At 32.6% G+C, this 24,075-nt stretch overlaps 2 protein-coding genes across 2 annotated transcripts; one reads left to right on the top strand and one right to left on the bottom strand.

Moving 5' to 3' along the window:
* Positions 1 to 494: 494 nt before the first annotated feature.
* Positions 495 to 4,027, top strand: LOC146536423 (uncharacterized). The gene is made up of 3 exons (XM_085190393.1): positions 495 to 761; positions 961 to 1,195; positions 1,791 to 4,027. Exons 1-3 carry the CDS (start codon positions 636 to 638, stop codon positions 1,919 to 1,921), a joined length of 492 nt encoding a protein of 163 aa, XP_085046519.1. The 5' UTR covers positions 495 to 635; the 3' UTR covers positions 1,922 to 4,027.
* Positions 2,308 to 24,075, bottom strand: Usp8 (Ubiquitin specific protease 8). The gene is made up of 19 exons (XM_085190390.1): positions 23,782 to 24,075; positions 23,483 to 23,713; positions 23,230 to 23,366; positions 22,223 to 22,385; positions 21,660 to 21,816; positions 21,218 to 21,362; positions 20,418 to 20,518; positions 19,871 to 19,990; positions 19,228 to 19,353; positions 18,605 to 18,734; positions 18,059 to 18,225; positions 17,695 to 17,787; positions 17,358 to 17,480; positions 9,027 to 9,157; positions 8,319 to 8,418; positions 7,748 to 7,873; positions 7,214 to 7,408; positions 6,534 to 6,877; positions 2,308 to 5,681 (listed from the first exon to the last, which is right to left on the bottom strand). The coding sequence occupies exons 1-19, from the start codon at positions 23,880 to 23,882 to the stop codon at positions 5,579 to 5,581; spliced, it is 2,793 nt and encodes a 930-aa protein (XP_085046516.1). The 5' UTR covers positions 23,883 to 24,075; the 3' UTR covers positions 2,308 to 5,578.

Raw genomic sequence — 24,075 nt, 5'->3', positions numbered from 1 at the left:
TTCCAAAATTCCAACTTCCAAAATTATATTATAAATAAATAATTAATTAAATTAAATGCGCCAAGCATAATTAGTATTTCCCATATTATATATAATTAAATAAATATTAATGTATGTTACAATTTATATATTTAATAGATATAGGATAGACGTTATGAAATTTCTTCATAGATGACTTTGTATGAAAATTATGATAAATAATAAATAGATTTTTAATATTTGAGTGGGAGAACTGTCACTCAGATTAATTCCAAAAGTTTCGTATATTTTTAACCGCTCCATTCTGTGTACTTTTTTTAAATTAAGAAATAATCTGAAAAATACAGTATTAAAATTTAGTTTATATTATAGCTAATTTGTAGTTTTAGTACAATTTATAGTAACATTTTTAGTTCTAGCCTATTTTCCTACAAAAAAAAGAGATAAGAAAATTAAATTAATTTCATTCCCTGAAAACATTCAACTTAAAACTTCAATTTATCTATGGCTTCAATTGTCAATGTCAATGGATACGTAACTAAATTTATGTGTTATTTCTTGTTTTGATATTTGTATTAATGTTTGTTTCTTATGGAATATCTGATATAAAAAAATATATTCGTAATATTAATGTACAATAATAATTAAATATCATAATGACGCGTAGAAATGTTTATCAAACATTAGGATATCGTATATCTGAAGAAGTACAACTTCTGGCGGAAAAAAAATGGCTCCTTGAAGGGTTAGATCAAATTAAAACTCAACTTAATTGTCTACAGGTGTTTATATATATATTTATTAATGCATATTGTCCTATAATTTAAAATGATTAACATGTTCTCACTAACATTCCGATTATAGAAAGTAAGAACTATAAAACTAACAATGCTTTTTATTGAGTAAAGCCAAATATTCTTGGTTTTATCTTTTCATATATTACATATTTAGATGCTTATATTATTATATTTATTATTTTAGATAGAACGACTACATTTAGAAAGTTTAAAGACTAAGTTAAAGAATACTCGGAACAAAAATATTTTTAAAAATGAACTTGTTGTAAATGATCCTGAGGAGAGTATAGCGAGCACATCTGCTGTTAATTTAATGCAAAATGTTACTGTTGGGAAACCTTTTGATGTAATGATAAAAATAAATGAGGAATTCTGTAATGAAGAAGAGCTGAATTTAATGGTGTCAAACCCTGGTTTCGGTAAGATCTAAAATCTAATCTTTTATACTTAGTATTAATGTTAATGTTTTTAAATTAATAGAGAAGAAATTGAAGCCAGTTGTGGCACAGGGGCACAAAGTGTGACTGTGGGTCCGTTCCCCATTCAAGGAGATGAAATATTTATTTAAATTTATATTTACATTCCTGTGCTCTGTAGTCAAGGTAAAAACAATTAACATGGACTTACACCACTCAACGCGTAATGCCTTCAGAATTTGGCGGAAAGTGGGGAATGGAGTGTCTTAACACTAGGTTCTCTCTGCCTACCCTCTTGTGTGCAAGATACAGCATAAAGTTTATTTTATGATTTTAACAGAGAAGAAACATCTTAGTGTCTTAGCATGTGACAGCCAAATCCATTATGTTCTATCTGGCAGAGATGTTCAGTGTATTGCCTTTTTTTTAAAAAAAGATGATCCCAAGGGCAAGATTTACTAGTCCAGTTGCTTAACTGATAGAAAATATAGTAATTTTTACTTTACTCATTCTGCAACATTTATAAACTCACTTCTCATTAAATTGCTAGTAAATAGTCATTGTGAATATTAATACATTTATTATAATATATTTACAGTCAAAAATATGGATTGTGATGACTATAACATGGAGGAAGATGAAGAAGAAAGTGATGATGACATGTTCATTGATATGAACATGTTGATGAATGGAACTGCAAAAGGTCAAAAGAGGAAGGCTGAAATATGATTAAGCTTGTAGTTATTATACAGAAACATTTCAAATTCAAAATCAAATATTTTTATTCAAAATAGAAAGTTATGCACAGACAAAAGTTAAAAAATCAGTTTTGGGTATGTGCGTGCTGTGTGCGGGATACAGCGTGAAGCTGATCTTTCATTTCATTTCATACAGACAGCGATCAGTGATTTTTTAGTTTTATTATATGTATAAATTTTATAAGCTGGAATATTTTGGTTATATAGCTAAAAATTACAATATAAGCTTATATTAATGAACCTTTCAAGACAGTCATAGCTTTATGGTAATTCGGTGATGAGAAAATTTATTTAATTTAAGAATGTTTTTTAAAATTAGGATCTAGTCTGCTAGGAATAAAAATCAAACACTCAATATTATATTAACAAAGAATTTAATAAAGTTTGTCTTACATACAGATTAATTATCAATTTAAGTATGTATGTACAGTTTCATACAACATTTATACACAAAATATTCATTTCAATGACGTGAAATGGCACTAAATGATAATACTCGCCCAAAGCCCATTTCCACTCGCTTGAGGCACTAATATTCGATAAGTGTGATTTAATGAATGATTCATTTACCAATAAATGGACAACATTTGAAAGAAAAATCAACAAAAATCAACTTTATGTAGTAGTAAATCGTTTTAAGTTTCGTTTATTCTTCTGTATAAGTTAGGCAGAGGGAATTAAGTGAAATATAAACAATGGCATAACTCGACACCATGCTTAATATAATGAGAAGGAAAAAAAAAACATTTTAAATATAAGCATTTCCCCTGAGTGGGAATTGAACTGAATTATACTGTCAAAAATTTTATAATATTAATCATATGTGACCAGTCTGGTACGTGTACATTTTTTGTCCAACATATAAGTATATAAATGAAATATTTGTATTAGCCATACCACATTCTACTCAGTCTTTCTTCCAACACGACATGCACACATTAGTAATAGTGCTAAAATATTATTATAAATAAATAATTAAATTAAATGCGCCAAGCTATTGTACAGCTATACATATTACATACAAAAATATAATTAGTATTTCCCATATCATATATAATTAAATAAATATTAATGTATGTATATATGTTACAATTTATTAATAGGATAGGGATAGGAAGACATAAAATTTCTTCATACATGACTTTGTAAGAAAATAATGGTAAATAATAAATTGAGTTTTAATATTTGAGTGAGAGAAGTGTGTCACTTAATTCCAAATGTTTAGTTCAATGGTAAAAGTTTCGTATATTTTTAACTGCTCCATTCTGTGTACTTTTTTTTATTTAGAAACATAATCTGGAAAAACACAGTATTAAAAATTATTTTACACTATAGCTAATTTGTAGTTTAAGTATAATTTATAGTAACATTTTTAGTTCTAGCTTATTTTCCTTTAAAAAAAAACAGATAAGAAAATTTAATTAACTTCATTCCCTGAAAACCGTCCACTACTCCACTAACTCCACAAACCAAACATAAACAACATCATCTTTAATCTGAAATTAGTATTTGTTATTCAAATCCGCTTTCTAACAAATGTGTTAGAATTATATAAGAATATTGAATAACAGCTCTAAGCAGCGAGAACTATTATTATCATCATCTTCACCTAAAAATATATATCCCTATATATTTTTATAATCCCCAAGATTTCATATTAAAAATTAATATAAAACTAAAAGAAAAATTACTTATGATTTCGCATTGATGAAGTTACATTGTTTACACAAAAAAATAGTTTCACACTTTTCTTGCATAGAAAAAAGGGAATAGAATAGAGGGAAACTTAGTGTGAAGACACTCCATTCCCCAGTTTCCGCCAACAATTCGAGACATTATTGCGAATTAAGCGGCGAATCTTAACTTCGCGCTTTGTTAACAAAGAAATGAAAATAAATCATAACCCCTAATAGCAACCATAATAGGTGTGCAAAGAATTTGAATATCTTAGCATTGGGATATAGGTTAAGTTAAAAATATATATTTTCCGAGAAAGGGACACTGATACCTCTTTTTTTCGCTATATAATTTTGATACAAATTTCATTATATGAGAAATTTCTTAAACAATTTGAAAATAAGAAGGTTAAATAAGATAAAAAAGGAAGAAAGAATCCGTGAAAGAAATAAAATACTTATATGAAACAAACAAAATGAATAACTAAACAACATTCGAAATGTTACTAAATATAAAAACTAATCGAAAAAATTCTAGCATTCGACATTGAAAATTCTGTATAAGAATATTAAAGTAGTTGAATATGAACTCGCGACCCTTTGAAGCCGATTAAGCTATACGTACTATCGACCCAAGTCGAAATGTTTATACAATTGTTATAATAAAAGTTTTACTAAAACTAAAAAAATCTTGCATCGAGTTATGTTATAATAATATAAGGCGCAATAATTCTAATTACAATTAAAGTTAATGGATGACCGACCTAAGTTAGACGTACATAATATATGTATGAAATCACAACAAATTAAGTTTTTCTAACATTTATAATTATTTAAACTGGCGATTCCTTAAGGTACTGTCACTGGTGTTACCATGAAAGGCGATTATTAATGTTGCAAAAAAACCAAAACAATATTGTTTTCAAACACGACGAAAAGTATTAATTAATAATTTAGGCATATTAATGAAATATATTTAAACTGATATTTCTTTAAGATTATTTGGAGAAGTCTCCGTTTTGTTTATAATTAATTTTAAAATTAAATTATAATGTACTTTTTGACAGTTAAAAATTCTTAAATAATAATTAAAATTTCTGAGATAAATAAAAAAATATTTCTTTCATGTCTGAATGTAACCCAGAAAGTGCAACTAATAATTTATCATTATAGTTAACTGACATGAAAGTGTAAACAAAAGTATTCAATTTTAAGAACAGATTTGTGAATAATAAGTAGAAATTAATATGTGAAACAAATTGTTAAATAATTAGTTTAATTTGACTTTATATATTATATTAATTTGAACAAGTTGTTTAAACACTGTCAATAGAACAGTGAAAAAGTCATTATTAACACTTTTATCACTTCTAGAAAACTTAAGTGAAATTAGTTAATACACAATTTTACACATTTGCAACAGGAGTGTCGATACTTGGATACAAAAAAAAAGTCAATATTACTAATCAGACTTCGTAAACAAAGATATAAGCAACAAGTGACAAATAACTTTAACTAAGTAAATGATACAAACCACTTTAAAACCAATTTTAAGTAAACAATTATATATCTTGCATCAATATAATCAATATATCAATATAATAGTACAAAGTGTTAAAACACTCTGTTTTATACATACAAGAGCAAATCCGTTGACACGTGAAATACCCGTTATAACATGAATTTTGTCACCTTCTACAAAAGTATATATTGCCAAACGTATGGTAGTGTGTTATTTTATTAAATTAATGTATTTTTTTAATAATTAACGTAATTTTTTACACATTATTTTAATAAAATATTAGCATTTTGGACTCCTCTATACAAACTATAACTGTGACGAATTTCATACTCCCTCATTAGTTCTCGCTTCACGTATTAATATATAGATATATGAACATCCCCGTATCAACTTGTTAAGTGTTTTCACATGTTGTTGTTGTTTATAGTAATCACGAGCGAGTACAAGATGTGTAGAACAGTATGTAGGCGGCGCTTGAGCGCACTTCGCTCGTTGGTATCTCTGTCACCAGGTGGTCGTCGTATTTGTACCATCTGGGGGTAGAAAAATAAAATAATATAGACCTAATATATATATATATATATATATATATATATATATATATATATATATGTATGTATATATATATGTATATATGTATGTATATATATATATATATATAAATGGACATGTTCTCAATGACTGAGGTAAGATGCACGCACAGCCGTAACCGCCGTAACGTGCACAGATGTTTAGTTTCGTATTCTGGACATCCACTAAGAAGGGATTTTGAAAAATTTTAACCCTAAGGGGATGAAATTGGGGTAGAAAGTTCGTTTGGAATTTTTCTTAATCGGCACCGATTACCGACCGACCGATAAAATTTGAAATTCAGACTTAAAAATATGTAGTTGAACACATGTTTCGTGTTTTTTTAGAATTCTCCTCCTAAGGATGCGTATAAGGGGTTGAAAATTTGTATGGAAAAATCTTTAAATCGCCACCGATTTTTATAAAATTTTAAATTTAGACTTAAAAATGGGTTCACCCCTAAGGGTGAAAATAAGTAGGCGAAGCTGCGCGCGTCCACTAGTGGTCTATATTTGGCCTATTTATTTATATTTATAGAAATTATGCATGGTATATGGCGCGTCTATAAAGATAACGATATTCTTTTCTTATTTTAAAATATTTAAACTTCACGCATATTTTCGTGCATAGTAGGGTCAAAATTTACAAGATATTCGTGTACCCAGGCGGGGAAATGAAAATAATGTTTCCACCAAGTGATAGCTCATTGTCTTTCTTGGTTCTCTGACCTCTTAAAAATATACTGTACTCTTACTCAAACTTCAAAAACTTTTTCAAATTTGGCCTTTAAAAAATAAACAAAAAACAATACTCACTTGCCATAAACACTGCTCTTGCAATACGCAGTGTAGTGACCGCCCTCCATCGAACCGTAGTGGTTGGACACTGCGTACAAGTTGTACAGGGGGTTCCCTGGACAGTGCAAGCTGAACTGCCTCATGTCCAGATCCTCTAGGGGAAAATCAATATACGTTTGTTTTTTCCTATACGAATTACACATATACTCCTTGGGATCCACATAGAATCTTTTAAAATGTATCACTAGGACCGGTGGAAGACGTGAAATGTCTAATTTTTTTACAGCATCCCGTTTCTCTTTACATGTCGGACAGTTCCAGCCTGGTATCGTTTCTCCGTTTAGATAGAGATTTAGGCAGTCCTGTAACAGAAATAATTGTATTATTGGTTGAATTGATTATATAGTAATTGTTAGTTTTAATTTTTCTTTAAAGTGTTATTCTACACATAGGTCTGTCACGCCGCACGATAATTTTATGGAATTTCTTTCGGTAGCGGAAATTTGTGAAAATACTCCCTACGGAGATGCTAGCAACATATATAAGAATTTCGATGTAGCTATATGGTCTGATTCTACAAATTTTTATACATTTTCTTTATAAGTATAATTGTTAATTTAGTTATAAGAACAGCCGCTACACCAGGCTCTCCTGCGACCTGCGACTCCTGGCAAAGGTAGTAACACAGCAGTACTCACGGCGAGCGTGCAGCGCGCCGCGTGCGCGGGCAGTTCGAGCGAGAGGTTAGAGAAGGAGTCGTAGGTGGGGGAGCTGGCCCGGCACACCGTGCAGCGCACTGTTGAGCGCATCTGTCCGTAGAACAGCCGAAGCACCAGGCTCTCCTTCGACTTGGTGTACTCGTGCCAGGCGCGCTCCGGGGCGCCCAGCGACTCCTAGGGGTCAAAACACTCGTATAAAAATGCTGTCCCGCACATAACGGGGTAGACAGAAGAAACTACGTACAAAAATTGGAGGAAAACTTTAAAGCTTTTAATAAAATTCAGGCTTAGCTTAGCCAGAGTCCTTTCATATGATATCTAACTTGTTCTAGCGGCTTTATTACCAAAGTTTTAAGGCTATTAATTTTCAGGATTTAACCACAATTGCGTAGTTTTTAGATTTTTTCCTGGACTACCTGAAGATGCCAGTTGCCAAATTTCATGATTCTAGGTCGATCTAAAGTACCTTAACCTAAAAAAAATATGCCATCTTAAATAATTAACTGTCTTTACCTTATGCGGTGGTTTAATGGTGAACTGTAGATCCAAATGCAGCCAGTCCATAAGTATTGTGAGGAACTCGTGCGAATCCTGCTGCTCGCTGCCGCGGAAGGCGCGCTGGTGTTTTCCTACTTCATTCTAAATAGTCAAAAGGAAGAAAAAGATATTATAACATTGCAATTGAATTACAATATTATAATAATTAGAACGTAAATAATTAGAAAATAATATGTTACCGACAAATCTTTTAGATGAAGCGAGACAAATATACCTAGCTTTTGTCAGGGTCATCGTGGCGCACGGGCCTGGAGTGTGACTGTATCTCGACGGTTACGGGTTTCCCCTCTACATTTCCCAGGGAAATGAATTATTTTTTATTTTCATTTCTTTGCTCTGGTACCAAGGCAAGAAACGTGGCGGAAACTGGGAAACGGGGTCTCTTAACACTGGATTCCCTCTGCCTACCCTGACTACTAAATAGGGAATACAGGGTGAAAAAGCAGAAAAATAAAGTTGCAAGTAAATAATAACAAATAAAAAAAGCAAAGATAATGTTCAAAACACAACAAATACAAAAACTCACACGTAAGTCCTTAGTAGCTATGAATCGATACTGGCCCGACCACAGCGCGCGTACCACCGCCGCCAACTCTTCGGCGATCGCGCCCCGGGTGCTGTGCGACCTGAGAAACACTTGCTTTATAAACAACTCTGTATTTATAGAAACATCTAATATTTACAATTAAGGCGGAAAGAATATAGTAGACCTTTTTAGTTTTCCACTTTCCGTTTATACAAGATTGAAGAAAACTATAAAGGTTAAATAAAATTTATGAGGTATTTCTTGCATTACTGAACTATTCTCACTCTATATAGTGAACTATATAGACAAACATAAATTATGTACTAGAATAACAATAAATCAAATCAGCTTCACGCTGTATCCCGTACACAGCAGGATAGACACAGGGAACCTAGTGTTAAGACACTCCGTTCCCCACTCTCCGCCGAATTCTGAAGGCATTGCGTATTCAGTGGCGGAACTCAAAGTCGCGCTATGCCTCGACACCAGAGCGAAAAAATGGAAATATAAGTTTAAATAAATATTTCATCTCCTCAAGAGGGGATCAAACCCACAACAATATTTTCCGCCTTACATGCAATGCCTCGAAAAATTCAGCGGAAAGTGGAGAACGGAGTGCCTAAACACTAGGTTCCCTGCTATATGCGGAATACAGTGGAAAGCCGATTTTTTTTTAAAAACAAAATAAAACTATATTATAGTTTTCACCTGTTAACATGCTCCAGATACTGTCCATTGCAGAAGTAAGTGACGAGTATTGCTGTGTTGTTCAGACATTGTATTATTGAGTTCATATAACATGTGTTGCCCAGATTTTTCAGTCCTGTAAGTCCGCGGCCCTGGAAAAGTGCAAGATATTTTATTATTACATTTTCTACACAACGATATAGAAATAGCCAAATAATTATACATACCAGTTGAAATTATTGAATAAAAACTGGTTAATTGAACGGGACGTTTTATAAAAAAAATATCTAAATATAAATATTTATTTTCTCAATTAGGATTTTAAAATAACCTCCTTTGGAATTGTGAATTTATACTAAAATGTATGTTTTGTATAAAGAAAACTGCCAGCGGTTAATATGACAATATTATTTAGATAGATAGCAGTAGAGGCCACTCGTGGCGCGCAGCGTCCGTGTGTTAATGGGGACGGAGTGTCTCAACACTAGGTTCCCAGGTTCCTTCTATTTACCTAGGCTGCCATGTTCCGCCTACAACTTGAAGCTAATAAAAATAAAAATAAACGCAAAAAATAAAAATGCCTTTTAATTTATTTTCATTTCATATGTAGGCGTATAAGCAATGCGGCTGAAGGCGGTCACCCAAGGACGTGCGTGCAACAGCGCTTACCTTTGAATTTCAATCAAACGTGGACGTCTTAAGTGGTGGAAATGTTTAATTTAAATTTAAAACTTATGCCCTTATTCACAAACTAAAATAAATATGTGTAAACTGAAAATGTTGAATAAATATACTAACATTAATTAAAATTGAAGAAATAAAATGAAGGTATTTTATTAAAATCTTTATGAAATAAATTACTTTTGAAGCTTTTTTAATAGGAATTAATGGCTGTTGTAACAAGTGACGTCATAAGCTATAAAGTTTATACTAAATTCTTTATATTTAAAACTAAATCTATGAAACTATTTATATAATGAGATTGTAGTAAAAATATATATTTCTTATTTAGTTCATATACATATGAACCCCCGGAAACTTTTATTAACAAGATTTAAGCTCGTGTACTAAAATTAGAGAATAGCAAAAATAAGTGAATTTTGTTTTTATTTCACAATGTATTTGTACTGTGAAGCATAGTTATTCAATAAATAAGAATGCATCCATAAATTTATAAAAAAAAGAAAATCACGATCAATTCAATTCAAAAGTAAAAAAGAAAATATAAAAAAAGATGAAGCACCATTAATTAAAATACAGCTAAAAGGAGATCCTTATTATTGTTTCAAATAGTTGAGAATGAATAATAAATTCATATAAATATCTTGTTAGTATTTTATATGAATAATTTGTTCTATTTATTATATTATAATTTCTATTTACGCATTTCTTGCACTGTACGTGGTAACGTCACTTTTACGTGAAAATTTACTCTCATATCATCCACATAAGGTGGTTTTATGTTCGTACTTAAAACATTGGATGTTGGGTATAATCATTTTAAATATTTTTTAATTTTATTACATACTTAAGAGGAAAATACTTTTTTTAAAAACAAATCTTGCGGGCGCATAAGAATTCCGACATTTAATTGCGAGAACAACGTTTACAAAAAAACAAGTAACAAAGGATTACATAAAAAATATTTTTCTTTCTAATCAGCTTGACCGAATAATGAAGCATTTGAGTATTAATCGAATTTAAATCTCATGTTAATGGAACATAGCACAATTGCGAATATCTTCTAAATTTAATAATGCGACAATCGGTGAAATAATATATTTCAAATTTCCATTTTATAGCTGGTAACGGGAGAAACCGCGCGCCATCCTACACTCAAACCAATGCTTTGGCGAAAAGTGGGGAACGTAAGTGGAAAAATGTGCTTAACACTAGGTACCTTGGTCCCTACAGCCTATCCTGCTGCGTGCGGGATACAGCGTGAAAATAAAAAAAATATCATCTAACAGTTATAGAAACACGAGGCTAATTAAATCACATCATTACGTGTATTTATATATAAAGTCGGTAATTACCTTTGCTATGTACTTACCTAGTACTTCTTACATAATCTGGGCTTAAATTGTTTTCTCATTTTATGCAAGACTTACATAGGCATATATATAATATAATAGTTATGTTACCGCACAATTGGATTTCTGTTGCACTTACAACATGCATGTTTATGTGAACATTTAGGATGAATACCTTGCGGTCTTTGTCATTGGTACTAAATAATGTATTATTAAAAAAAAATAATTATTTTATTATTAATAATTTATAATTCAAATCTAAATCAGCTTTACGCTGAATCTCTGTATCTACCCTGCAATACACGAGACATAGCGTCAATCCAAAAAAAAAGAACAGAACAGAAAAGAATATTCATAAATCCCATTTCTTACTGCTAAGAAATGAAATAAATAACTTTTCTAGTTATTTATCTGCCATTCTTATATCATGATAACAATAAACAAACACTCACTCGCTTGAACAGCCACACGATGTGATTTTGCGAGTACTTGAGTCTGACCTTCACCTTCAGCACCATGTTGGCCGCGTCCAGCGGTATACATTTCTGTTCGTAACGCAGAATTGTGGAGAGCCCTTTTGCTTCGTTTATATTGAAATTATTATTTTTTTTTTATAAATAAACAATTATATTATCTGTTCTGTACGTTAAGTTGTTATCTATTTTTAAGGTTTATAGTTATAGAACCTTTTTAAACTTAATTTGTATTCACTTGCACTGAAAATCCTGTTTGACCGTAGATAATAAAAAAAAAAAACAAAAATTATAGCAAGGGTAGCGAGTAGTGTCTTTAAATATTCACAGCCACAGTTCAAAGTTTCATAAGACTGTTTGCGTCAACGTCGTTGCTTCACTACAAAATTTGAAAAAAAAACGTCTTATAAGGGATGACTTTTATATTTGGATAGGGGGAACACCAGTACAATGAGCACTATGAGATAAATCATGAATATTGTTGATATTATTGTAGCCAACATTTGTTTTGTTCACTTTTTTTATAGTTTTCTATAATATTTTTTTTACGTTTTTTTTCCTACATTCATATAGAAAAAACAGTTATTTTCTTTTGTTTAAAGACGAGTATCCGTGATCATAGTTGTAGTATAACTGAGGCACGTGTCTAGTGTGGGGTGGTTAGTGGACAGGGTGGTAGTAGGGTGAGCATGATAGCGTCCAAAGTGGATACAATTACTTTTGAGTAAATAAACAAAAATGTCTAAATAGACCAGTCCTGGCGTAGGGGCCCAAGCGTGTGACTATAAATGTGAAACTGTATGGGTTCTATTACACTTGAGGGAATGAAATATTTGATATTTTCATTTCTTCGCTCTGGTAACAAGGCAAAGCGTGGCTTTGAGTTTCGCCTCTCAATACGCAATGCCTACAGAACTCGGTGGAAATGGGTTCCTAAGTTCACGCTGCCTATCCTGCTATGTACGGGAGACATCGTGAAGATTAGATACTAGATTTATGTTCTAAGTGTCTGTCTGTCTATCCGCATAATAACTATATCAATAATCAGTCATAGTTTTCCACACAACCTGGTCACACTAAGCTAACAAAGTTGGGTCGCAAGTGTATCGAGTGGACGACGGAGTGAAGAAACTGCACGGCTTAATAAGCGTTCGTTATACTTTGCAGGCGCACCTTGTTTGCTCTGCCCTCAACTTGGCTAACAAAATGCTCAACTTTTGATGTTCGTGTGCGTGGGTATTGGTTTTAGTAATGATTTTATGATGAATTATTGTTTTTATTTTTTTTTTTGTTTTAGATGATCTTTAAATTCTTATTTTTTTAGTTTTACGCTGTATCTCACACACAGCAGGGTAGGCAGAACCTACTGTTCAAACATTCCGTTCCCTACTTTCTGCCGAATTCTGGAGGCATTGCGTATTGAGTGGCAGAACTCAACGCCACGCTTTCCCTCGACACCAGAGCGAAGAAATGGATATATAAACGTAAATAAATATTTCACTTCCTCGAGAGAGGATCGAACCTACAACCATCGCGTCACAGTCACACCCTTGTGCCGCTGCGCCACGACGGCCAATTAGGACGGAGGGGAACCTAGGGTTAAAATAAGACATTCCATTTCCCACACACCGTCCAAGACATTGCGGGTTAAATGACGGAATTCAATACCGCGGTAAGAGTGAACTTAAATATTTGAAATTTGGGAGAATTTATAGTGTAAATATTCGAATTTGAAACGACAAAATTTATGAATAATAAATGGGGTAGCCAGAGAGAAGAGCAGAGCACCACACGCACAAAAATAATTTAAAGTGTAAAAAAAGCGAATTTCACACGTAAAAGTAAAACATGGAGTGCAAAACCTACAGTTATTAATATACACAGCCATAATAAATAGCCTTAGTATATTAACCTTGTTCAAAATTGATGAGAAACGATATATAAAATATAAATACAATGTAAAAGTTCGCGTGCTACCACCCAGTTTAGCGTGGTGGTATTTCTTTCATTACTTGGGGTACACCAGCGTCGTGCGGGCCACGGCGCTCAGACCGCGTCAACCCCATTAGACCGATTGCTTTAGTTAATACATTTTTCTTATCTTGTTAGTAATTATTTGCTAATCGATCTAATCGCGTTGTGTAATTACTGTTGAAATTGTTGTATGTGTTTAAGTAATAGCTCAATTATATATTTTTTTACAGTTTCACGTTCTATCCCGCGCATAGCAGGGTAGGCAAAGGGAAACGTCTGTTCCCAATTTTCCGGAATTATATTCCGGATCTTTTTTGGAAGACGACTGGCCCCAATTTGTACTCACAATCGTCACGTTCTCCTATTAGTGTTCCCCTACACTTTTTAATGTAACTTTATAAGTCTAGAAGTCTTCTTTTTGAAGAAGTTCTCAAGAAATAGTTATTAGGAAAATATTTTTATAAAAATTTTTGGAAACTGAAATTGAAATAATAGTCCGAATTGTAATAGGAAAATAAGAATATAAGATTATAATTATAATGATTAAGTATACATCTAAATTTATTAGATTATATACATTTGTTTAAGGCCAATATTACGTGACATGGAATATTACGTGACATGCAACACGTGGTGTCCACACGGCACAGTTGTGAGGATTCCGAGTAAGCTTAACGGTCAGTTACATGTAACTAGTAAATGTTTCTGCGTTTGTCTGTTTGTTTTACTTTCATGTTTCGAAAACTTTGTTTATAGTTTCTTCATTATTATTTCAATTTAAAAGTAGCTTTTTTTATAGCTATTATATTAAGAAAAAAAATAGGAAAATGTCCTTCGTGGCATACTTTTTTCATAAAAACTATTAGATTGCCTAGAATTCCGTAACTTGTTTTATCTGTTAATATTTATATTCGCATATTTTAAAAATTATTACTTTGTGTTGCATAATCAAATCTTATATTGAATTGTATAACAATGCAAGAAATATGTAAGTATTACATATTTCGTGTATTATACATGTACATAGTACATGAGATTGAAATATCTGAAATATCAGAGAAAAAACCATGTTACAAATGTTATCGATTTAACGGCATTTAAAGTCTAATTGATGTCTCTGAGAGTGTGTGTTTATTCCAAATGTGAATATTGTTGCTGAAAAACATACATTACGATTGACGAGTCCTGGCCACCTGGTTATGTTGCATAGATTTGATTTTAGGTTTTTTTTAATTTGATTCCCTAGTTAACAATGGGCAAAAATTCGGAAACCTAACTTCATGGCGGCCACAACTCGTCAACCGTACTGTATCATTCGTATACCTGCAAAAATATTATATTGACACGAAAATGTCTGGACTAAATTCAATTTACTCGACCTCAATAAAGTCCCCTCGTATAAAACGTACGCAAAAAATGTTGTATATACCCATGTTTATGAACAAAAGATAGAAATGTTAGTGGACATAAAAGCCAGTAGTAGTTTTAAGTTTTAATTTGAAAAAAATACTCTCAGACATAATTTTATGACTTTTATGAATATTGCAATAAAGTATTGTTTGTCTACATCTATACTAATATAATAAAGCGGAAGAGTTTGTTTGTTTGTTTTGTTTGAACGCTAAGATCTCTGGATCTACTGGTCCAATTTACTTTGTTTTTGTTTTGTATGAAAGCTGCATTCTTCAGAAGTGCTATAGGCTATATAACATTACATTACACATATATACTAATAAATTAAAATACTTTCTAATTTGACATGCAATTTATTCTGCCATGTTAATAACAACCGTCGTCGCTACGCGACCGCGTTCGTTACCGCGTCATATTGATATTCATTCTTATGAAAATAAATATAATAGTCACTTTTAGCATTTCATCTAGATTGAAATTATAGTTTACTGTATAACATACTAATAAATAATTAAAGAGATGCCACTGATTCGAAATGACCTAGCCTACGGGCGGCACAGTATGACCGACGCGAAAATATTCTAATAGATTAAGCAGGTGTAGCCGCGTCCCGAACGCGGCTACACCTGCTAGTTCACCTCCACTAGTTTGTATATAATACTAAAAAAAATAAACCATAATTATAAACAAATAACACTGGCCGATTTCTAAGTTCAGCCATGTTTTTCCGCACGTGACTGAATTCGGATAGTCGCTAATAAGCTTACAATTAATTAGTTACAAGTATATATTATATATGAGTTACGGAAGTTTTATTTGGACTTATTTATAGAGATTTGTAATAATTTGGGGATATGAATTCAAGATTTGGTAAAACGTTAACATTATCAATGTATTTTATTCTATAGAAATTATAAATGTAATATATGGTACAAAGAATAAAGTACTCAAAAACCTAAAATTTCATGCGAATCAAGTTAGAATGGGTGTCATTATATCTGAATCTGATTAATAAAAGACACAAAGGTAGAAAGTAAGATGTCGTGGCAAAAGCGAGCGACCGTAAACCGCTACGTACAGGTTGTTTTTTCGATTCCCAAACGAGGAAATTAAATATTCAATATATTCATGGTTAAGCTAAAAAAAGAAATTACTTTACATAAACAAAATACTCTAAACAATAAATGATTGAAATTAATTACCATATTTTTGTGTTTTTAACAATTAAATTATCGACTACGTCATACCAGTCTGGTCACTGGTCAGTAACAAAGGTGATGTAATAAAGCCTAATCCATTACAATGTGTACATCCATGCATCAGAGTAACACGTTAAAGAACATTGGATTTAGTTAAATCATATTAGCTTGGGTTAAGCTTAGTAATATGACAATGATCGCCGATATAATTTGATTTTTTTAGTATCACGCTGTATCCTGAGCACAGGAGGGCAGGCAGAGTAAACCTAGTGTTAAGACACTCAGAATTTTGGAGGCATTGCGTGTTGAGTGTCGGAACTTAGCGCCGCGCTTTGCTTCGACACCAGGGCGAAGAAAATAGAAATATTAAATATTTAGTTTCCTGAATTGAGAAAGGAACCGATAACCTGTCGCGTTTATGCTTATGCTACACTGTGCCGTGGCGAACTACCGCTGGCCTCAAAATTTGATTATTGCTCTAAATGTTAGTTAACCTGTAAAAATTATCAAACTTTAAAACTCTGTAAATGATAACCGTTTTCTATAAAACGGTTATCATTTATCATTTACTATTGAATATATAACATTTTAATATTTTTAAAGAGTTAGGCTCATACCAAAGAAAAGAAAATATTAAGAAAAGTAAAAAAAAAATACGTAGCCAATCAATCTTTAAATGTATAAAACAGTTTGGCAATATTTAGGCTAGGCTTAGAACTGACAGAAATCACCGAAACACAAAGGCATGATGTCAGTAAGTACAATTTTAAAAAATGATGTATTAAACTAACGAAACTAAAATAAAGATTAGAAAAAACGCATTTGTTTTATGTTTAAGTGTAGGATAAATAAATATTTAGTAAAAATAAAACTACAAAATACGGCAAGCCGCCGTCATATGTTGAACGCCAATCAGAGTAATTGACGGTTACGTTTTGGTAAACAAGCGAATTGATATTTAGCAATAATATGATATGCTAACATAGAACTGTTTTTCAAAATCTATCATCATGCTTTTCATATCTCGGTATGTTATTCTTTAGTGATTCCGATATTTATATTGTTTGTTTTTAACCACCGACAAGAAACGAAAAAGAGAGGTGTTCTAAGTTTGACCCGTTTGTATATTTTTCTTATGTATACAATTCGCTATTATTCCCAATACCAACAGTAGATAGACCGGTACTTATGATACCAGAACATACCATTCCCAATTCCTATGCTTAAAAGTATAAAAAGAGGTAGACATATTTTACTCACCACATCACCCCAAACAGGTTGAAAGTCTCTATGATGCATGTCAGAGGAGGGCGCCATTTTAGCTGGTTTCGTGCTGCGGTCGAACGTGGGAGTGGTGGCTTCTTCTTCGTCTGATGATATTTGCTGTCGGAAAATAAATAGTAATATATTAGAAAATGTAGAGAGGATTCGAAGCCGAGGATACCGTTCAAACGCCATTTACAATTAATCCACACGTTCTTATTGTTTCTAAAAGGCGCGACTACTAAAATATATATTACTATATTAAATATATTTAAGTAATTACTAGCACCAAGTTTTAAAGAAATAATTTAGGAAAAATATAAATATAGCAAACCTTAGCAATATTCGGCGAGGATTGCGATCGGTTAAGTCCAGTGGCTCCGGGACTGTCAGCTGGTGACCCCATATATGAGTCACCATCGTCTTCCTGAACATATAATATATTATTTAGTACATCTGTAGTAGTTGTTTAATACTTCTAGTACATTAGTAGTGCAGGGTAGGCAAAAGAAACCTAGTGTTAAAACACTCCTTTCCCCACTTTCCGCTAAATTCTTGATGCATTGCGTGTTTAGTGGCGGAATTCAACGAGGCGCCTTGCCCGCTTACCAGAGGAAAGTAACGAAAATATTAAATATTTCATTTCGAGTGGGAATCGAGCCTACGTAAAGAATAATCTTAACACTAGGTTCCTCTACCTTATCAGCCGGTTTCCTCTTGGCCCTAGCCTCTGCCAACTTCCTCTTCCTCTCTACCTCCATGGCCTCTCGTTGCCGGTCGAGCAGGTCTCTCCTGGCTCGTACTGCGGCTATGCGAGCTCGCTTGGCGGCCACCTCACGGGCCACTTCACGGGATTTTTCTGCTACTGTAATAAAAGGTATGATTATGAAGTGGGATGATTGTGAATTCGTGTCCACTAAGAGGAATTAATTATTTTCATTTGTCCAGTGTAGTAGGCAAAGCGCGGCGTTGAGATCCATCGTTTCACACGCGATGTCTTGGAAATTTGGGCTAAAAGTAGGACAAAGTGTCTTAGCATCTCTGTGGGGAGATTACTACAAATTTCCGCCACCCAAAATTAATTGCTTAAAAATATTTATTAAATATATTTTACGTCAACTGAAGGAACAGATGATAGTTTAGATGCTAATTATATTAGTTGTAACAAGCATATGAGAATTTCTTCGTAGCTACTGAGCTACGGAGAAAAATATTAAATAATATCGTAAAAAATATTAATATACCTTGTACATCCACATCAGGTACCGTCTCCTCATTAGCTTTGGTAATGGTCTCCGCTAATCTCTCTGCTTCTTCTCGTTCTCTCCGCTGGTACTCTTCGAGCTGCTCACGAAGAGATAAATTCTCTTGTTCCTTAGAAAATGTTATCATTAGGAGTTTAATAAAAATATTACCTAAATTATGATTTAAAATATATTTAATATAAAAGTAGCATATGTGTAGTTTTCTACGTTTGTATAGTCTGTATATATATTATAGATTATATCAAAATAAAGATAAATTTATTAAATAAATATTAGTCTTAAAATCTCAATCTACATATTTTGCGGGAACATGCTCATGAAATAATTTTTTCACCATTTTTCGTACATTTAATATGACGTATGAGCAATACACATATTGTATAACAAATGCGTGTGTGCATATCCAATGTTTCGTACATTGGACATGAACGAAAGTGTCTATATGTTTGTATTAATGTTCATACATATGTGTGCGTATATATACTTGTAAATTTCTTTGTTTTCTTGTATATTCTATCTTACTTATGTACAATAGAGTATTTTATTAGTATTAGATGTGCAAGCGTATGCATGTGTGTGAATATCTCTGTGTATGTACACACCATGTCGTACTGCTTGCTCTCGAGCTGCATGAGCTGCGAGATGATCTCGTGCTCGCGGAGCTGGTACACGGAACGCATCTCGTCCCGTTGCTCCGTTTCCCGTTGTTGACGGACTTTCTCCCAGTCCTGTTACACAATTACAATAATATACTTTAATAAATATGTCTATAAACAAAAATATGATTGTTAGATACGATATATCTCAACTGTGATCATCAGTTCATCACTATTGAAACATATTTCTAATATTTTCAATTCGTTTCGTTCGTCTTTACCGCCCTGATTTGCATACACTTTACCACAGTGGAGAAATTATTTCTATCTAAATATGAACATTCATCCAAGAATTGAAAGTTCTACTATGCTATGATGTATTATTATTGTTAGTTATACTTATATATAAATCATAGTTATCATATTCCATTTATAGCTGATACTGATAAAAAAATATTAATAACCATTTCTTTAAATTCAATATCTTAAGCAACGCTTACTTACTTAAGAATAATTTATTTCAAACTTAAGTTTTTCTAAACAGATTTAAAAAATCATGAATCATGAATTACATAACTAAACAATTCATTCAACTTCCTTGAGTTTTAAACCAGATCTTTGGAAGTATATAAGAAAACAAATAAATCACCTGTTCAGCTTCTAGTCGTTGCATTTCTAGTGTCAATGACGTATCGGCGATACGTTCTTGCTGTTCCAGAATGTTCTGCATACCTTTAGCTCTCTCTTCATAAAGCTGAACTGCAGCTGTCTGCAAATAACAGTATATTTTGTTCATATTATACAAAATATTTACTTAAATATTACATATGTGTTAGTGATTCCTGTGTAAGCTATTATCACTGCAAAGTTTCATCTAAATCAATTCATGTGGACCAAACATATGTTTAATATTTGGTCACCTCACTTTCTCATGTTATGTTTCACATATGTTTAAGGATTAACTAGTGTTAAGACACTTTGTGATATTACATGTTCACAAGCAGAGTGAAGCTTCGCTTTATGGTAAGCCACAAAAATTATGTAATTAATAGGTCATAAAATATAGTGCAGTGGGACAGCATCTTTATAATATCAAAACGCGGCATTGAATTTTATCACTAGGTTTTCTCCCCTATTGAAAATATATTATATGTATATCCACTTTTTAATTAAAATGTATGAAAATATATACCAACCTTACTACTTCTATCTATAAGAGGTTCGCCAGGTTTCACAGCTCTGTTGACGGTCACCGGTGGAGGACTCAAGTCTGAGAAATTCGGATAATCAATGCCACCTGGAAAATAAGTAAATAAATGTTATGTACAAAATATGAGTTTCAGATATTATGTTGGGATTTTTTTCCTCAGTTTAGTTAATACTAGAGATGTGCCAATTATGACTTCGGCCGACTAGACATTTAGTCGGCTGCAAGCACGGCGACTATTCGGCAAAGATTTGGTTTCAGATTTCCCTGACGCTTGTTTATTGATAATTAAAATGATACTAGGTCATTATACATATTTAATCAAGTCAAAAATAAAAGTTTGTGTAAGGATCTTTTTTAGCAATCTGGCAAAAATGATCGCAAAGCATATATATTAGCGGCATCGCGTATCGGGGCAGTCACAAATCGTATAGTATAGTAATATAGTACTATACATATTATAGTTAAATAAATACAAAGTAAGACACCGTATAATCGGCGTTCTTTACGGACTAGTTGACAAATCTCTAGTTTTCACGCAACATAAGTGAGTTTTGGACGATAGGAAAATTGGGTAAATACTGTAGATGAGGACATACTCCTTCATTTCCATCCATCTTATCAGCCATCTTATGTGTCTTATATCTCACAATTTACATTATTAAAGACAAACAAGATTTTTAAACCACAATTTTCAGATAATGCCGTCAAAATCCCATATTACAAATTCTAAAAAAACATTTTAGGCAGGAGAAAGTTTGAATATTTGTTTGTTTTTTTGTTTATTACCCAACATAATATCATCCAAGTCGCTCTCCTGGGAGGGTGGTACGGCTTGAGGGTTAGTGGTGAAGGCGGGGTACTTCAGCAACCAGTCCTCGTACCCTCCTTGCAGAGCCACTGGTTGTCTGGAATATTGCACTTTTACGTCCCACTGAAATGGTAATCGAATAATTTAATACAAAGTATTTATAGACACGGGCGCATGACTAAACGGCAATGGGTTGAGTTCTCACTTGGGGAAATATTATTAAGTAAAATAACAAAGCGCGGCGTTAAGTTTCGCTGTTTCACATGCAATGTTGCAGTGGAGAATGGAGTGTGTTAACATTAAGTCCCTTATGTTGACCCCACTATATGCCGGATATAACGTGAAACTGTAAAGAGCCTGTATGTGCAAGACTATAATCAGATGTCAGTCAGTTTTTTTCTCTGAATTTTAATATTTTACCTTAAGTAAAATAGTCTTCAGCAAATGCAATGTCTTTCCAGGTATAACAGCTGTGCTGCTCCAGTCCAACATCACTATCAGGTCCATTGAAGCTCTTTCTGCCCATATTGGCTTTGAAGGTAATGGCAGGTTGTTTTCTAGAACATTAGCTGATTGTCTGTAAAGATTATTTAAATATTTAATAATGGACTTAAAAGCCAGAAGATCAGTCATTGCGCAGGGGTACAAGTGTGTGACTATAAACACAACTGGTAGGGGGTTCCCATCATCCCTATTCATGAAAATGGAATATTTATTGCTTTAGCGTCAAAGCAAAGCATGGAAAACGGGGAATGTAGTGTCTTAATATGTAGGTCCCCTGCCCTCTATTGTGCAGAATACAGCATAAAGCTGATAAAAAAAGACTTCAATTTTAATGGCACCATGAATCAATAGAATGTTAAAACACAGTTTTTCTGTTTGTCAATAAATAAACCCACCAACAAAATTATTGTTTTAATCCCTCTAAGGTTCTTATTGAAACTTACTGTGACGTATGCGGGCAACAGCATGAAGGCACTTACCCAGGTGAAATACATTCCTCTGGAACACTGATACATGCTGGGTGATTAATATGAGACTCAATAAAATCCTTGCCGGGTCTAGCGTCCATTATCATCACTTTCAGTTTACCACTCTTTAATATTGTGTAGAGCTGCTCACTTTTGATTGTCACATCATCAGGACCTAAAAAAAAAGAAATGAAAAAATGGCGTCAGACTGAAGACAGAAGGTATGTGTCCTAAAGTATTTTTATAACAAAAAGAAAACTAAACTCAAGACTGTCATGACTTTATTGAGGCAGCATTTACAGCCTAACATGATGATTATGGGTTCAATTTGCTCTGGAAGACTAGCCACGGTTAGCTCCACCTATCAAGTTCCAATTTTTTAACAAATTTGCACAACAAAAGTATTTCAAGCATAAACATACTATGAAACTTGATAAGTGATAATATTGTATTTTACCACAGTTAGGTACATTAACTATGCCTCAATAGTGCATTTTAAAATTAAATTGCTGTACATTCAATATAGATATGGTACACATTCATGGCTTCTTTACATAATCATATTTATTAACTTACACTGCCATACTACAAAAATTTTAAAGGCTTTAAGTATTTGTTTTTTGCAATGCCTCCTCTCTGAGATCCAATCCAAAAAGGAGCCAATTTTCCAGATTTTACATGTTAAGTGGCAGAACTCAACACCATGCTTTGTCTTTTTACCAGAGGAAACGAAAATAACTCAGACCTCCAAGTGGGAATCAATCCCCGAACCATTATGTTGCCAGTGTTAGTCAGAAGCAATAGTGTTGCTAGACTATTCAGGCATTTGGATTTTGATTTGTGTGATCAGTGTTCTTTCAAATTTATCTATATATTTTCTAATATGGGTTCAGTTTGATTCATGCTTTATGGGAGATATCTATAGAGTATTAACCAAAACAAATCAAACAAGCGAAGCCTATATAAGAATATGTCAAAATTTTTACTTTTATGTATTATTATATTTTAATTCCATGTACCTGGAAGTCCAAAAGGGTCTGGTTCAATCATGGTAGTGGTTTCCATTGCCTTCTTCCTATTCTCATCAATTTTCTTCTTCATTAATTCATGTTCCTTTATATCTTGTAAGCGCTGATGTTCTTCTTCCTTCTTGTATCTAGAAAACCAAGTAAAAACATAAGTCTGTGTAAGTGTATTCATTATAAATGAAATTATGTACAAAGACAGCTATTCAGTTTCTAATTGGGAAGCACAATCATTAAATAATGTTACCTAATAATTAAGCTATTTTTTAATTTTTCAGCAGCATCTAATGCCTTATTTGGATTTTTTATGCCAAGCATATTATTGAAGTAGGTTTTGTCTTTCAAATAATCCTTGTCCTTGCTTATAAATGCCACTATCCGAAGATATTTCATATATTGTACATAGGAATATTCTTCGTCACCCTTTTCTCGAGCCTCCTCGGCAGTTTCGAAGAGCTTTTGTGCCGTTTTGCATAACCTGTAACCAAATAATGATTATCTCGTATGTCCTCTCCAAAATTAATATAAAAAATTGAGAATACATACATAGCGGCTCTTTTGGATTTCAAATCAAGTACATTGTGTAATTTGTCCAAATCTTCAATACATTTCCCCAGATGGAGTTGTGAACGACGCGTCTCTGTCATTTTAGCAATAAAGTTCACAGTCACTGCTATATAACGAAATATGAAGTTATTTAAGTCACTAGGACGCCAATCATTACATTGGGTATTGGAAAAATAGAAAATATTTCTGAATCACATCAGGAAAAACAAAAAACTGATAATACAAATAACTCCTACGAAAACGTCACAGTTTTTACGTTTTTGTCAGTACAGA

The sequence above is a fragment of the Heliconius melpomene genome, chromosome 9 (assembly GCF_056956725.1).
Source record: "Heliconius melpomene rosina isolate 202511_hmr_F chromosome 9, ASM5695672v1, whole genome shotgun sequence".
Lineage (NCBI taxonomy): Eukaryota > Metazoa > Arthropoda > Insecta > Lepidoptera > Nymphalidae > Heliconius > Heliconius melpomene.
This window is presented reverse-complemented; position numbering and strand designations above follow the sequence as displayed.